The sequence below is a fragment of the Gavialis gangeticus genome, unplaced genomic scaffold (assembly GCF_001723915.1).
Source record: "Gavialis gangeticus isolate Ggan-Ray unplaced genomic scaffold, GavGan_comp1, whole genome shotgun sequence".
NCBI lineage: Eukaryota > Metazoa > Chordata > Crocodylia > Gavialidae > Gavialis > Gavialis gangeticus.
The window spans coordinates 61,116,736-61,132,165 of NW_017729032.1; the positions used below are offsets into that span (position 1 = coordinate 61,116,736).

Consider the following 15,430-nt stretch of genomic DNA (forward strand, 5'->3'; position numbering starts at 1 on the left):
GGGGCCCAAAGGGGGCCCAGCAGGGAGGTGGCAGTTCTGGTCCTTACTGAGGAAGACAGAGGCAAAGAAGTTATTAAATATGTTGGCTTTGTCGTCTGGCGTGACAACCAGATTCCCCATCTTGTCCTGCAAGGGCCCCACATTTCCTGGGGCCTTCTTTCTACTCCCTATGTATTTAAAAAAGGACTTCTTGTTGTCCTTAATCTGGGAAGCCAGCCCCTGTTCCATCTCTGCCTTGGCCTTCCTAACCATCCCCCTCATTCTAGGACAGCAAAATCATTGTACAACTAGTGACCCATAACTCAGTGCTAATTTCTCAGTCAGCCAGATTCCACCTTCAGAATTCCCCAACTATATGCTAAAAAACATGACTCAACTTTAACCCACTAACTCCACTTAAAGTTAGATGCAATTAAGGGAGTTAATCTTAGAGAAACGTGGAGAAAAGGGGAAAGCATATACTGAGTCAACAAGTGGTTCTGAGGATGTTATGGGATAAGAGTTCCCAGGACAATAACCAGAATCCAGTAATGAGAGGACATTTTGTTGCAATATAACAATTCAAAAGCATTCTCTTAACTTCATAAAATACCTTGTGTAAATAAAAAAAACAAAAAGGTACTATGATTTTAAAGATGCACTCTGACACCACCTTTTAAAAGAGTTAGTTCTATAATAGCCAACTGCAAAATCTCAGTCATTCTGTGCCTGAATTAAAGTATTGTCTATCAGAAGCAGAGCTTCTGTTTTAGCAACTGTGCATGCGCATGTGCACACACAAATGCATGCATACACATGGCAAGTTATTTCTACTGAGAATATTTTCCAATCAGGTGAATGTAGGACTTTAAAGCCCTTCCACCATCCCAAAATCTGATGAACAGAGACTAAAATAACTCTGTGCATAAGTAAAAACAGATTACACTTTAGCTCCAGATAGTTCCAAAAATCTAAGCTTTAATATTTAAAGACACGCAATTACTTTAATGCGCTATTTAAAAATGAACTAATGCATTCTTGTGCCAGGCTATTTCAATGCTGGCAGCACTTTGGTGAAAGACAAAAACCCCATGGAGGTCTCTTATGCTGTAAAACTTAGCTGGTGTTTCTTGATTACTAAAATAAGTCAGTCAATAATTTATTGGGAAGGAATAACATAGAAAAAGCAGATTAATAGGGAGTACCTCCTAGTTCCAGAAAATTCAAACTTGGCTCTTTTGGGCACCTCTCTCTCTCTCTTATCCTCAAAAAAATAAAGTTTGATGTCCTGGATTCACCTCTTATATGAGTCTGTTTTCTAATCTTGCCTGCAATAGTGTTGCTGAAATGGAAGAGATAAGAAGAGAACTGGAGAACATGAAAATACAGTAAGTTTGGCAACTTGTTTTAATATAGCAAATCATTCCCTGTTGGTTTCATAAGCCTGTCACTCAAACCTATGGAAAAGAGAACGAGACATACACACAAACAGCTGCCAATTTTCTGAAGTCTTATCTTTATAAAAACCTACCTGCTCAGTTATTCTTATATAATAAAGGGCTTAGTCTGTCTGTCTGCCTGTCTGTCCATAATGCTCTTGGAGCACTCTGATTGGTTAGTGAAACACAATACAACCTCTCTGCCTTTGTGCAACCAAACTCCTCCTTGCCCTCTGTTTTCTGGCTGGCCAAAGCAAAATTACCCTCATGCCTTTCCTCTCCTCCAACTGTTTTTGGGATGATCCAAGAAAGAACAAAAATCAGCTGTTTTAAACCACAGTGCCCAGAGTTTAAAAGGAGAAAAAAACTTAGTTTGAACAGTATGTTTCATAGTTCTAAGTATAATATATTCCCACTATGCCAATACATTTAGAGGATCAGTTTAAAATATAAACATTCTATCATTCATGCCTGGATTAAATCAAAAGAGCATTAATGACTAGAAAAAAAAAGAATTTCTGGAAAAGCTAATCACTACAAAAGCATTCTCTCTCAGGTTTACAGATATGGTTTGGCATAGCAGAAGGAAGACAAGAATGTCCCAGTTTTTCAAAGTAACTGTTCGCGACAGAAAAACAATCAAAACATTCAGAATCTTATACATTTATACATTTAAATATCAGAATCTGATATTTAAAAAAAAGAAGGTCAGCACATCTGTATTTCTTTCACTCTACCAATTATTTTTGTTAATGTTATTACTGGCATTGTTAAGCTAAAGCTGATCCAGAAAATTCACAATTTTTTGAAGGTCTGGCTAGCATTATTCCCAAGGTCAGAGTCACTGACTCCCCAGCCCAACTGCTTTATTTGGCAAGTGGACCAAAAGGACAGAATGCTGCTGTATTACAGAGAGATCACATTCCCTCTAAGCCGTTTCCACTGCTAGGAAGCTGGATTCTTTGTGGTTTTGCACAGCTGGCCAAACTTCCTCCTGGATAGGCCCCGAACAGCTAATTTATACAGTCTATGATGTTACAATTTCAGAGAAACAGGGTCCTAAGTCACCATTCACTGATGCGTGAAAAACGTGCAAACTTGTTTTCACCGTACCTTTTCAAAATAACTGATTGCATGGTATTATGTCAAATGCATTCATCATCCTACACCCAAACTTTCCTTCACCGTTAACGAAAAACAAAACTAAAAAGGTATTTAGGGCCTGACCTACATCCCAAGCAAGAGAAGTCGGATTTTCAATTCAAAATTCACCCTTGTTCAACTCACTCTGTTTAAGTATAGCAAGTGTCTCCTAACAGAGCTAAAGGAAGCCAAAGAGTCTATATGAAGAAATAAACACACTAGAGATCCTTTTCCCTTCCGGCAGCTGGAGAGTAGAACGCTGATGACAAACAGAGCCCCACCCCTTTGCACGAAGGGACCGAGAAAGTTGCAAATTAAACACAGAAATATGGATAATTCAGGATGTATTTAGCTTTAAGTGAGCTTTAACTTTTCGTTCTGTGGATTTAACTGTAATCTTTAATATTACTGAAGATATTTCAGTATGGTGCTGTTGTAATTTCCACCAAGTAAAACTTCATCCCACACTAAAAAAAAAAAAGTTCCTGTATTATTCATATTTTTCCTTTTTAGCAAACGTACTGTTCTCACTAGGTCTACAAAACAGGGAAGAAGAAGATAGTGTACAACAGTGACCTCTGCAGGACACTCAATATTATGGTAAAACCCTTGATTATCTGAGGGACAACTCTGTTTTACTAATTTGTACCGGCAGGGTCCATGACCCAGCTCCGCTCACAACAGATCTGCAATGTATTGGTATTGTGTAACAAACAGTTCTCTTTTAATTTTTATTGTATTTAGGTTTGTTCTAATGTTATGGTATGCATCAGGTAGAAGGTAGGGTATGGTGGCACCTTAGAACAGGAGTGGGCAATTATTTGAGACAGAGGGACACTTAAGAATTTTGGGTAAGCTGTTGCAGGCCAGTTCAGCACCCGCCCATCCTCCCCAACAACTCACCAAAACTCCCTCCAGCCCAAATTAAGTGCCCACCCCTGGGCAGAGAGAAGAAAGGTTAGGGGAACCTAACCTTTGTTCCCCATTTCTCCACATCAACCCAACCTTGATTCCCTAGCACGCAGCCAGGCTAGTGCCATGCTGTGTTCCTGCACACTGCCTCAGGCCATGTGGGTGCCACTGCCGTAGCTCCTGTCTGACACAGCCACATGCCAGGGACTTGGAGCAGGGGAGAGGGTACAGGGAGAAGGGCTAGTGCCACGCACTTCCCCCCTTCTCCCTGCACCCCTTCACCTGCTCCAAGTCCCCAGCATGCGGCAGAGTCAGGCAGGAGCCACGCCAGTGGCACCCACGTGGCCTGAAGCAGCGCATGGGAACAGCACGGCATCGGCCTGGCTGAGTGCTGGGGACTCAGGGTGGAGAGGGGGTGCAGGGAGAAGGGGCCGGGAGCTGCAGGTCATCTGAGCCCAGCTGAGCCGGTGCCATGCTCTGTTTCCTCCCAGCTGGGCCCAGATGACCTGCACCTCCTGGCCCCCTTCTTTCCGGTCCCCCTCTCCCCTTCCCTCCCCCACCCCGACACTCAGCTGGGTCAGGTAGGAGCCACACCAGCTGCACTCATATGGCCCAAGGCAGCATGAAGAAACAAAGTGGCCCAGCTATATGCCAGGGACCTGGGGGAGAGAAGGGGGCGCAGGGAGAAAGGGGCTGGGAGCTGCAGGTTATTTGGACCCAATCAGACCAGTGCCTGACTGTTTCCTCCTTCTCCCTGTACCCTCTCCCCTGCCCTGAGTCCCAGGCACGTGGCCAGACTGGTGCAACACTGTGTTCCCAAGCACTGCTTCAGACCACACAGGTGCAACTGGCATGGTTCCTGCCTGACCCAGCTGCCTGCCACAGACTCGGGGTCAGGCAGGAGTCAAGCCAGCCACTCCAGCTGTGTCCACATGGCGCAGCCTGAAGCACCACGTGGGAACACAGCGCAGCACTGATGTCCACACCACTGGCCCCCACCACTGGGACAGGGTGGGCCAGCCAGGGAGTGGAGGGAAAGGGAGTGAGCAGCTGAGTAACATGGGGAATGGTGAGAGGCACTGAAAGCCAGGGCAGCCATGAGCCAGATATAATTCTCCTTTGGAGAAGCAGCTGCAAAATCATTCAGTGGGCCATATTTTGCCCACCCCTGCCTTAGAGACTAACTGGTTTGGACGAGGCATAAGCTCCCATAAGCAGCAGTAGGATATTTCAGATGCGATAAATGGACTGGCAGAAAGAAAACATAATTTATAATAGAAGGAAGAGAGACACAAACAAGGGATTCTGCTAAGACAGACAATAAGTAGGTTGTTAGATCAATTAAGATGAACAAAGCAGTTAACACCTAGAGGGACACCTGAGTAAACAGCTAGTCGAGGTAGTGGGATAAGAATCTATAGTCCTTGCTGAGACCACAGTTAATACAATTCAGACTGCAGACCACTGGATCAGCTGTCATCATCTATTAGCATGTACAATTCTTCTCAAAATGCTGCAGTTTCACTTATTTAAGCAGCCTTTTGGCATGTGCTTTCCAAAGAGGTTATAACTGGACATGTACTGTATAATATAAAAAATACTTAAATCTCAAAAATAATGTTCTGTTTTGTTGTAACAAAATGTTATATTGCACAGTGCTGATGTTCAGCTACATACTAGTTCTTTAAATCAATGTAAAAGTTTGAATGGAGAAAAACAAAAATATAAATCAGTTTGGGGAAATTTAAGCTTTCCTTGCTCCACAAAAAAAAAGTTAAAAACTAAACTTATAAACTTTATGCACAACATTTTGATGTGAGCAGCTTACAATCCATTGCTGACAATGATAATACATTTGGTTTTGAACTAAAACAACTATAGTCTAAGATACAAGAAGTATTCCAGTCTCTTGTGTAGACTAGCAAATTGATTGAAGAAATCATTACCAATCAGGCACACTTGTATGTGTTAAATTTTATGATGAATGCTTCTTCACATTTAGCAGATGGCTGAATGTGTTAACTGATTTTCAAAGGCCAGATACAAAAGCCTAGTGTTCATCAACTCATGACAAGACATTTGGAGGAGTTGCCATAAATTCTTAAAGGCAACTTGTCAAACAATACTATTTCAAGCTGTATGATGTTAGCAAAAAGAATAAACAACTGTTTAACTTTGAACATTGAAGAAAAAGAAGCACTCCCAAGCTTTAGTTCAAGGAACCTGCCATAAAGGGTGGCAAGTACTCAATGCTTCAGAGCATAGAAATCTAGCCAGGATGAGTCCAGCTAACTGTTTAGAGTTGCACTTGCAGGGAAAACATCTTCCTAATCACACAGACCAAAAGAACGAGTTATCTGTAACACTATTTCAAGCCATGTAGAAATCCAGCTGTCCATGAGAAAGGAGCTTCCACTAGGTCGCGTGGGGATTTAAGCTCCCGCAATTTCTGCAAAATTTAAAAAAGTGTACAACTACTTTCTTTTCTGACCTCTTTTGGAGATTGTTCCAAGGAAGGCAGAGTAGACGCTCATAGATAAGCCAAAGGGCTGTGAACAAGGAGCAAACTAAAGCCCAGATTAAAGATACAGTACTTGATTTCAATCAAGTGGCTGGTACTTGGTACTAAACATCTGTTAAGTTTATCAGGCCTTAACTGCAAATGATTAACAATTCGTTCTTCAGATACAGCCACAAGTTTTGCCTCAACCTGTCAGCAATGAATTCCAATTGCTCATCGTGCAAAACAGGAAGAAATACTTTCTTGTTTTTTCATCCTAAATTAGTGAATCTCTTAAGCCTTTCTGTAACACCATACAAGAACAAAATGCAGAAAAATCACAAATTTTCACAAACCCTGGATAAGTCTTCTCTATTTTTTCAGCCAACCATTCCAAAAATGTTTCAAGCCACACAGCTTCTCTAACCACTCATATCATACTTCTTTGCAACTTTTAAATTTCTGATAATAGGAGATAACTAAAACTATAGACACCATTCAAGGGAAATTTATACCATGGATCTAGTGCAGTGGTGCTCAACATGTTGGCCTCCTGAGCTGCCCTGCACTGGTTTTTAGGCATGCACTGATAAAGAGTTTTTGGGCCAATACCAATGGCTGATTATTGACCAGCCATATTGGCTGATACCAATCTGACTGCCTTTTTAAAGCTTAGCAGCTTGAAAAGCAGCCTCCAGCAGGTAGGTCTACTGGGTGGGCATGAGGGGGGCAGACTGAAGCCCCCACGATGAGGGAGGGAGTGGGGCTGGGACAGGGAGGGGAGGCTCCGCACACTGCATGCAACCCCACAGGAGGCATGGGGGGGCACATGCCCCCCGGATCTGTGTGCAGGGGAAGCATGGGCTGTGGCTGAGGGCTGGGGCTGCGCCAGCCCCTTCCTGGCTGTGCTTGGGTTGGGCGGGGCAGGCAGCGACCGCGCTGGGAGGACTCCAGCTGCCTGCCCCACCCCCATCCACCCCAAGCACAGCCCTGGCCCAGCCCCTGCCACCGGGAAGAGCCTGGCACAGCCCCAGCCCCCAGCAGTCAGCCCACCCTCGCCCCATGCACGAATCCAGAGGGGACATGCCCCCCTCCTCACAAGCTGCCTATAGCTCTGTCCCATGCCCCACCTTAGCTGACCAGCGCCTGCTACTGCCCTAACCCCCTCCCTCACCATGGGTGCCTCAATCTGCCCCCCGACCCCTGACTTAACAGCCAGATGCTGCTCTCTACGCTGCCAGGCTGCACTCCTGGCCACGTGCACGCTGTGGCTGTGTGCATGCACACGGCATTTATCAGCAACATTATCAGCCACATCAACCAAAAAAAGACAATTGCTGACATTGTCAATTATCCTTTTATCGGTGCCAATACAATATGGACCAATGTACTGGTGCACCTCTACTGCTTTTGCCTGGCCCTGTGCTCCAGGATCAGGCCCCATGCCACCCACACTTCTACTTAGCACCGCATGCTCACTCTAGTGCACAGGACCATGGCCTATGTGGCTCCCCATGGACTTATGGGGAGCCCCACAAGCCAAGTGACATGGGGCTGGGAGCTAAATCTGGGCCAACAGGCCAGGGGGCTGAGCACCCCACATGGCACAAGATTTTCAAACACCCCTTTAAAAAACAAACAAACAATCCAAATAGTATAGATTCCAGGCATTTCAGGAGAGCTCTGTTTATCTACCTATAATAACCCCCGGCACTCTTGCCTGATAGCTATGAATTCAACCTAAATGGGAAGCTTTCATTTTCCAACCTCTCAAGAACATGTATCACATTATTTTTAATTAAGTTAACTTTTATCTGGCACAGTGTTTCTCCCTGACTCTATTTGTAGCTATCTGTAACCTGTCAAAATCATAGCCATTTTTCACTAATTGAAATGGTAGATGTCAGCATGAAACGTTGTCAACTTTTTGGCTACTTTCTCTGCTAATGCTCATTAGTATACCAACAGAAAAAATATCCTAATCCCTATAACACCCGACCAGTAACTTTTTGTCAGTCTTATTATGAACCTACATTTCCAATCACTATATTGGCCAATAATGCATTACTTAAATTTCCTCCCAAATGAAGGCTATTTTAATAAATTTCTGTACTACTTGTGGCTATGGCAATACATATTCTCAGTAACAAGTATTAACCTTCTCACTCGCTGCAGATACAATTTTCTGCTATTGCTCACTTTTTCATCAGATTTTACAGTTCCTTTTCTGAGCTGTTATGCTGGAAGTAGCAGAATCAGAGAAGTCAGTAGCCTGTCTCTGGTCATCATCACCAAATTTAAGGCAGCAAAGTTGTTTTGCACCTTCCAGACAAATAATGCTTGCCTGGTTGAAAACCAGGTAAGAAAAGGAATAATGCCATGAATTTTTGGGGCTGTCTAGAAACTTTTGGAATGAAGGGTAAAGCTACAAACAGAAGCAGCCTTACTTCAGGGCAGCTTGCAAAGCTGCCATGAAAACTTAGCAGACCAGACGAAGTCTGTAAGTCCATACCTTTAGTGATGACTGAGGCAGAGGGACGCAAACTGGACAATGCTACAAATATAACAGTTTAGTACAACTGGATCAAATCATATCTCAGTTATCAGCTTTGTAAAGAACATAGCTGAAGGTGTCTTTTACAGCCATTTGCCTGACACAGTGTTTCCAACCATCAAGACAGCATGATGTTATAGGCCTGAACATTCCTGGGAAAAATAATATACAGACCTTACATTACTTGCTTCCCCACTTCGCTGTGCACATGTGATTTTGTGATGTTTCCTTAATTCTGAAAGTAAATCTGACACTGTCGGTTTCCTGGTACATGGTAAGGAAGAGACAATCATAGAGGCAGCTTTTTCCAGATCTGGACTTACAAGTGTGTCGCTGTAAGAAATGCAACAAATACAAAAATATGAAAAATCAAAATCATATACTTCTTTCCTAAGAATAAGTAGCTAACCAGTCTTAGTGCCAGCAATTACTATAGGTCTTAACAACTTAGCTAATGGTCATGCAACATTCAAAAAACAGGCCAAGTGTGTCTTGCTTTTGTCAACCAATCAAAGGGTAGGTGGAACTACAGAGCTAGTATTCTCAAATCTGTAGCTGAAATACCAGCAAACTGCCATCTGCTAACTAATCAGAAGTTGAGCCAACATCTCTCCAGACAGATTACAGTTATTATGCCAAGAACTATAAACAGCATAGATTATAAGAAAAAGAAAGCCACCATTAAGACACAGCTGTCCCATGACTTTTTTTTCCTCCTGAAAATAAGGATTTCAGCTACTGGTATTAGAAAAAGGATTTCTGTCACTGACAAAAATCTCAGTAAAACATAGATATCATTATTTTTCCTCATGATATTTTGCATAATCTTAACCATTGGATTTAGGAATAACAATCAGTCTTACGCATTACCATACTGGAGAGTGAAAAAAGATTTCTGCAGTTATTTTTTGATTCAAATATTTTTTCCCCTCTGGTTGCATCTAAACAACTGACCTTCAGCTACAAAATTACATTTTTGATGATTGGTCGCACTCCCCACCCCATCAAAAAACCCCCCTTAAATATAGGCCTGATTCCCTCTTAAGCAACAACGGCATTTTAAGAGGAAAATTTTGTCATTCCTGCTAAAAAGTGACCCATGGACAGCTCATAACGTTTCATTTTGAAAATTCCATTTCAGGAATACAAAGTTTGCAGCAAAAAATACAATATGCTTTGTCCAGCCATTAATTAGCACTGTATTAGAACATACATTTGTATCAGTAGCAAAAGGACTGTTCCCTCAGAGAATCCTTCTCTATGATAAGCAAAAGTTTATGCCATTTTTTATCCTCAAGATTAATGACATCAACTTGACAGAAAAGACATGATGTGAGGATACCGTACTTTACCTTGCAGCTTTCTTATTTTCACCTTTCAGAATTATTTCACTTGCACTCTCCATTTGTTCTAGGGGGCGATTGGTTCCCTTCATCATCTGAGGTTTGTTTTTCAACAGCACTTTCTTATTTCTGCTTCCTTCTACTTTCATGCCATGAATAATATTGTACAAGTTCTTCCTGTTATTCTCCTTTGTTGTCTTCTTCTGATTCTCTGAAGCCTTCTCAGTAGTACTGGCTGCAGAAATGGTAGACTCATCTTTCTGATTGCAGAACCCAGCGCTACTGCTAAAGCACTTTTGTATTTTACTAGAAAAATCAGGGAGATGGAAGAGGAAGCAGAGACAAGGCATAAATTATACACTTTTAAGAACTGATGTGTTAGTAACAACCAACTGGGCATAATTTTGTAGAAACTGAACTGAGCCATTCAGATTCAGAAATATTTTAGATTTGCAACTACTGAATCTTCATGCACTAGTCAGTTAAAGAGCTTTCTTTTCTCCATAAAAAGAGAGAGGTATGAACTGAATGAGTAGCACGGCACCCAAGCAGTTTGCTGAAACGTTGCAATCTCCACTTTCACCACAACTGTGGGCTCAATTTTGTAATACAGGCCATAATCTTGCAACCATGTAACCCTGAAAAAGTCATCTGATCAAAGCCTTGTCTAACACTGCTGGCAAACTAGAAAAACCTTAAATCTGAACAGAAATGCAGCCACAGTCTGTTATGCACTCGAGAACTGTGGAAGACTGAAATTACTACTAGACCTGGGTGATATTTTTGATGAAATGCAGATTTGGCAATGTCAGGATACTCTGCATCTTAGTTTCAGTTTCAAATCATTTGCTTTGAAAAAGAAAAAAACCTTTAAGAAGTTACATTTCATTTTTAAAAAATGAAGTGTTTTGATTTTCAATTCAAAACATTGTCCCTTCAAATTTAAAAAAAAAAATTTTTTTAAATAAAGCTTGAAATTAAACATTTTGTTTTCAGTCAAAGAAAACAGCCTTGAAATGAAACAAACATTGTTTTAATATCTTGGCCATCAAAAATTTCTATTTAGAACTCAACTTGCATTTTGAAAGCATGTTTCCATTCTTCCATTCTGAATATAGTCAAACATGGATCAATGATATCTGGAGGGTTCACAGCCTGCTTAATTTGTGGCAGGCTGCCAAGAAAGGCTGTTTGTTACAGCCTTTATTTCAAAGGGGGCTACTGCTTCTTCAATCAGTTGAAGTTTCTAGTTGAAAAAATCCATTAAGTTTCTAAACTGTGCTACTTTTATCCAATGCTTTAAGCATACATTTCATTCTGCCAATGAACACCATTGTTTTATCTCCCCTACCTCCCAGCTACATGCAACTTTAAATTATATGTAGGTGTATGTACATTCACTTAACTCGGTTCTAATGCCAAAAAAGGCATCTGCTTACTCTTTACTGTTAACCTGCAACAACTGGAAAAGTTGCGAGAGAGTGTTAATAATATATACCCCCATTCCCTGGTAGCGCTACTAGAACTATGGCAGGGGGGAGGGTGGTGGACTACCACAGAGGACTATGCAGAGTGCCAAAGGAAATGATAACAGGAAGCTGATCGCCTGCTCTTGACCTCCCCATCATTAGCAACACAACAGGGCAGGAATTTCATATTTTCAACTAAAATAAACCAAAAAAAAGTCATTCGAGTATCCGCACAGGACATTACAGCAATGTAAGTCTTAGTGTAAAGCCACGCCTTACCTTATACCAGTGTAAACTTCCTGTTTAAAGATAAGCCTTTAATCTTCACTTCTGTACATTTGTTAAAAGCAAGGAAGTGGTACTTCTCTGCCTCACAGGGATGACGCAAGGATACATACGTTAAAGATAAAGCAGTCAGAGCAAGAAGCAATTGAACATGACCTGCTATCTCGGATGCAGCGATGAAGATGGCGAGTCCAAGGATAGAGAGAGAGACCAGGATCAGACTGATCACCGTATTTGAGGTCACAAAGAAATTTTACCCCCTGGTCAGACTGGTGCAGACTGTGGGGGGTTCTGCCTTCCTGTGTAGCAGGAGGGTGGCCTTCTACCTGGGATCTTTTGAGCTTATATTAACAACATTTCAGGGAAGCAGGTCATGGGCTGCTGCAGTTCCCTTACTTTTCCGGTGGCAGGTTAGGGTGTTAGCTGTGTGTTGTGTCAGACCCAAGTTGCTGTATGTCAAGTTTAGATCAGGGGTTCCCAAACTCTGACAGACTGTGCACCATCAATTTAAAATGACACAACCTTAAGTACCACCAGCAAATGTTTTGGCATATAAAGGAATTATAAAAAATCTGTTAACACATACCACTGACAGGGTGTCTGTGTACCAGATTGGGAACTGCTGGTTTAGATGATGGTTCATACAGGGATGATCCTGATTCAGGCAAGGGTTGGACTTGCCCAGGCATATGGAGGTCCCTTCCTGCCTGACTTCTCCATGATTTCTATGACCCAGAGGTTACAGCAGAGATCAACTGAGCCTGAGCCAGCAGCACAGCCTTGTGTATTGCAAAACAAGGCGGCAGCGCACTGCACCCGGGAGCATCAGGAGGAACAGCACTCACAAGCCTGGGGTGGCAGCTACTCTTCTGCTTTGCTAGGCCCTGCCGAGGCCACCTTCCACAAAACCACCCAGGCACATTAGAAAGAGACCAACAGACAAGGCGCCGCAACAACGCTCAGAAGCCTGGGGCAGGGAGAGGCCACCCTTTTTTTCCTGCTCCGCGTGTCAGTGTTTTTAAGTCTCCCCAGATGCACTGGGTGCCGGCTACAGACAAGCCTGGGGACTTCAATAGAGTTTTATCCCCGGTCGCATGGGCGGAGGGCACCTTCCTCCGCCCCCGGGCCTCTAGAGCGCCCACGGGAGCATGCGCAGTCCCCGGGACCCCGCCAGAGGGAGAGGGGCAGCCCCAGCCCGGAAACAGCGCTGCCGCCGCCCGCAGCTCAGTACCTGCGAGGCGGCCCCGGACAGACGCGCAGGGGGCAGCAGGCAACGGCCGGACACCGCAGCGCGCACACGCGGCTCCACATCCCGGCAGCGCCGAGCTGGAGCGTGAGCGGAAGTGGGACCGGAAGCAGCGTACGATCCGCAGCCTCAACGTCCCCAACTCCCGCTGCCCGGCTGGAAAGCTCAGCTGGGAAAAGCGTTCCGAGCCCGCGGGTGGCCCTGCGGGGCCTGCCGGCCGCGCCGTGCTGGGAGCGGGGACTGTACCAGACCCGCCCGGGCGGCGCCCAGGGGCTTTCCCTGCAGCCTCTAGGCGGGACGGGAGGGAGGAGCAGGACCTGGGTCCTGCCTGTGCCACTGATTCCCTGCTTGGCCTCGGGCAAGTCCCTTCAACCCTCCCCCAGCCCAGTGACATGCTGTCAGATGTCACGGGGCTGTCCCTACCTGCCCCCCCGCCCTGGGCCGGCCCGGCCCGGCCCGGCCCCTGGGGGTCACCCATGGGCAGATGTAGGATTTGGACAAGGGGGTGCAGATGGGAAGGTGCATCATCACCAGGAATCCTGGTTTTCTCTGATAAAAAAAAAAATCCCCAATTTTCTGTTTTAAAAAAAAGGAATGCAAAATCCACATTTTTCCTTGAAAAAAATGAAACATCATTAATATGTAGATATACATAGTGATGTTTAATTCTTATCACAGAATAACGTGGATTTTGGGTTACTTTCTTTAACCCAAAAATTGGGGATTTTTTTTTATCAGAGAAAACCAGGATCCCTGAGCATCGCATATAAAAACAACACATTTTTCTCCAGGTAAAAATAAATGAGAAGCTTTACTAACCAGTTACGGGCCTAGGGTTGTATTATTCAATTTAAGACTGAAGCAAAAATACATACAGCTTCATTGAAATGAGTTAAAAACAGTTTGCAGGGCTGTGAAATAGGAGCTTCGTTACTAGGGGTAGCAAAGACAGCAGCATGGCAGAACAAAAGCTAGCTTCATTGATGGAAGATCAGGATCACAAAAAAAAAAGGGTGGTCAAATGAAGAGTTTAGAAGGGATCTGGTAGATTATAATGAGCTATGAAGTCAATTGACTCCCTCAGCAGTGCCTGACTAGAAATGCTTCTGCCACTGCCAGACAGTTGATTTTAAATTTTGGGTGAAGCAGGACTCCAAGGAGGGTGCAAGAGCCCGTGCCATCATCGCCATGAGGTATTTGAATTTCTATAAACTTCTTACTGTGGAAAGTAATACATCAGGAGGCAAAACAAAACACTGCAAACACCTAAATTACACATTCATATACTTTGGAAGCACAGCACTATATCCTGGTGTGTAGCAAATGCTTCTATTTGGAGCAGCATTACAGAAAGGAAAGTGGATCACTGCGAAAGTTGAAAAACTTTAACAGGTATGTGTGAGGTGAATCAATCCTAAGCTTTTTCTAAGGAGAGCATTGTATATATGTAGTAGCTAAAATAAATAAATAAGCAAATTTACCCTCATCTTCACCCCAGTCTTACCCTGGTACTCTTCAGTGGTCCATTTGATAATAACAAAACTTTTCTTAGCTAAAGCAAGTGGTCTTATTTTAACCATGAACAGGGCATAAACCAACATAACTAAGAGATTTAGAAGAAAGTTCCTTCAAGGGAAGGTTATTCTTAGGTTGTAGATTCTTACCTCTTCCTCTGAAACAGGGTACTAATCTGTATTGGGAACAGGTTACTGTGTTAGATGGACCAGTGACCTCATTGGGTCTCATATGGTCATCTCCATGTGGTATAAAATTCTAAGTTTCATCGCAGCGCTTTTTTTTTTAAATCCTCCACATTTCAAGCTGAATTAGCCAAATCAAATTCCAAATCCATGAGTCAGTCCAGAACTATAAGTGGCTCTACTACTGGCAAACATCGTCCACCCCCATCTGGGGCTTCAGATGTTTCCAAATCCTTTGGCGGGTATCCTACTTGCAGTCCCAAGCCTGGAGATGTTGGGTTCAGATGCCCCCGAGTTTTGCTTGCCCTCAGCCATATGGCTGCAGAAGCAAGCTAGGGAGGAGTCTCCCCTTTCCTTAAAGTGGGCATAAAGCCAAGACCTTCCCACTCCAGCAGCTAAGTGGGAGGTTAACTATACATTACCTTGGCAGGTACTATCCCTGTGCCAGGAGAGCGATCTCCCCCAGCTGCAGCTAGGAAGACCACCTCAGTGGTCACAGTGTTTCAACTTGCCAGGTAAGCATAGGACTATGCTTGATCTGAGCCTGCGCAGCTACACAGTGTGGAATCATTGTCACATTTTTGAAGCATGATTTACACCAACGGTCCCAGGGTTTGTCAGTCTGAGATTCTGTGCTACATATACTAAGCAGATGGAGCAAAAAGATAGCTTTAAGCCACTTTCTGCTGTCAAGATGGGTAGCTGTCATAAATTAGAATAGTCTCTAGCTGTTCTAACTTACACCAATAGCTATAATGGCCCTCAGAGCACCCCAAATTGTAAAGGTCAGAAAAATAGATGAACGCCATCTTCCCTCCCCTCCCTGCCCAGAGTCTCCTGAGCTGTCATAGCCCAGAATC

General features: G+C 43.6%; 1 protein-coding gene across 2 annotated transcripts in view; it reads right to left on the reverse strand.

Annotated features, from left to right (window-relative positions):
- MRPS31 (mitochondrial ribosomal protein S31) overlaps window positions 1-15,430 on the reverse strand; it is a 50,350-nt gene that overhangs the window by 14,871 nt on the left and 20,049 nt on the right. Inside the window, exons 1-3 of one of the 2 annotated variants that reach the window (XM_019525185.1) lie at window positions 12,856-12,969; window positions 9,880-10,176; window positions 8,702-8,860 (exon numbers count right to left, since the gene is read on the reverse strand). In XM_019525185.1, coding sequence (XP_019380730.1) covers window positions 8,702-8,860; window positions 9,880-10,176; window positions 12,856-12,935 — 536 coding nt within the window. In that variant the 5' untranslated portion in view covers window positions 12,936-12,969. Of the gene's footprint in view, window positions 1-8,701; window positions 8,861-9,879; window positions 10,177-12,855; window positions 12,970-15,430 lie in introns of those variants that run through there. The other variant, XM_019525184.1, reaches the window with a different exon arrangement.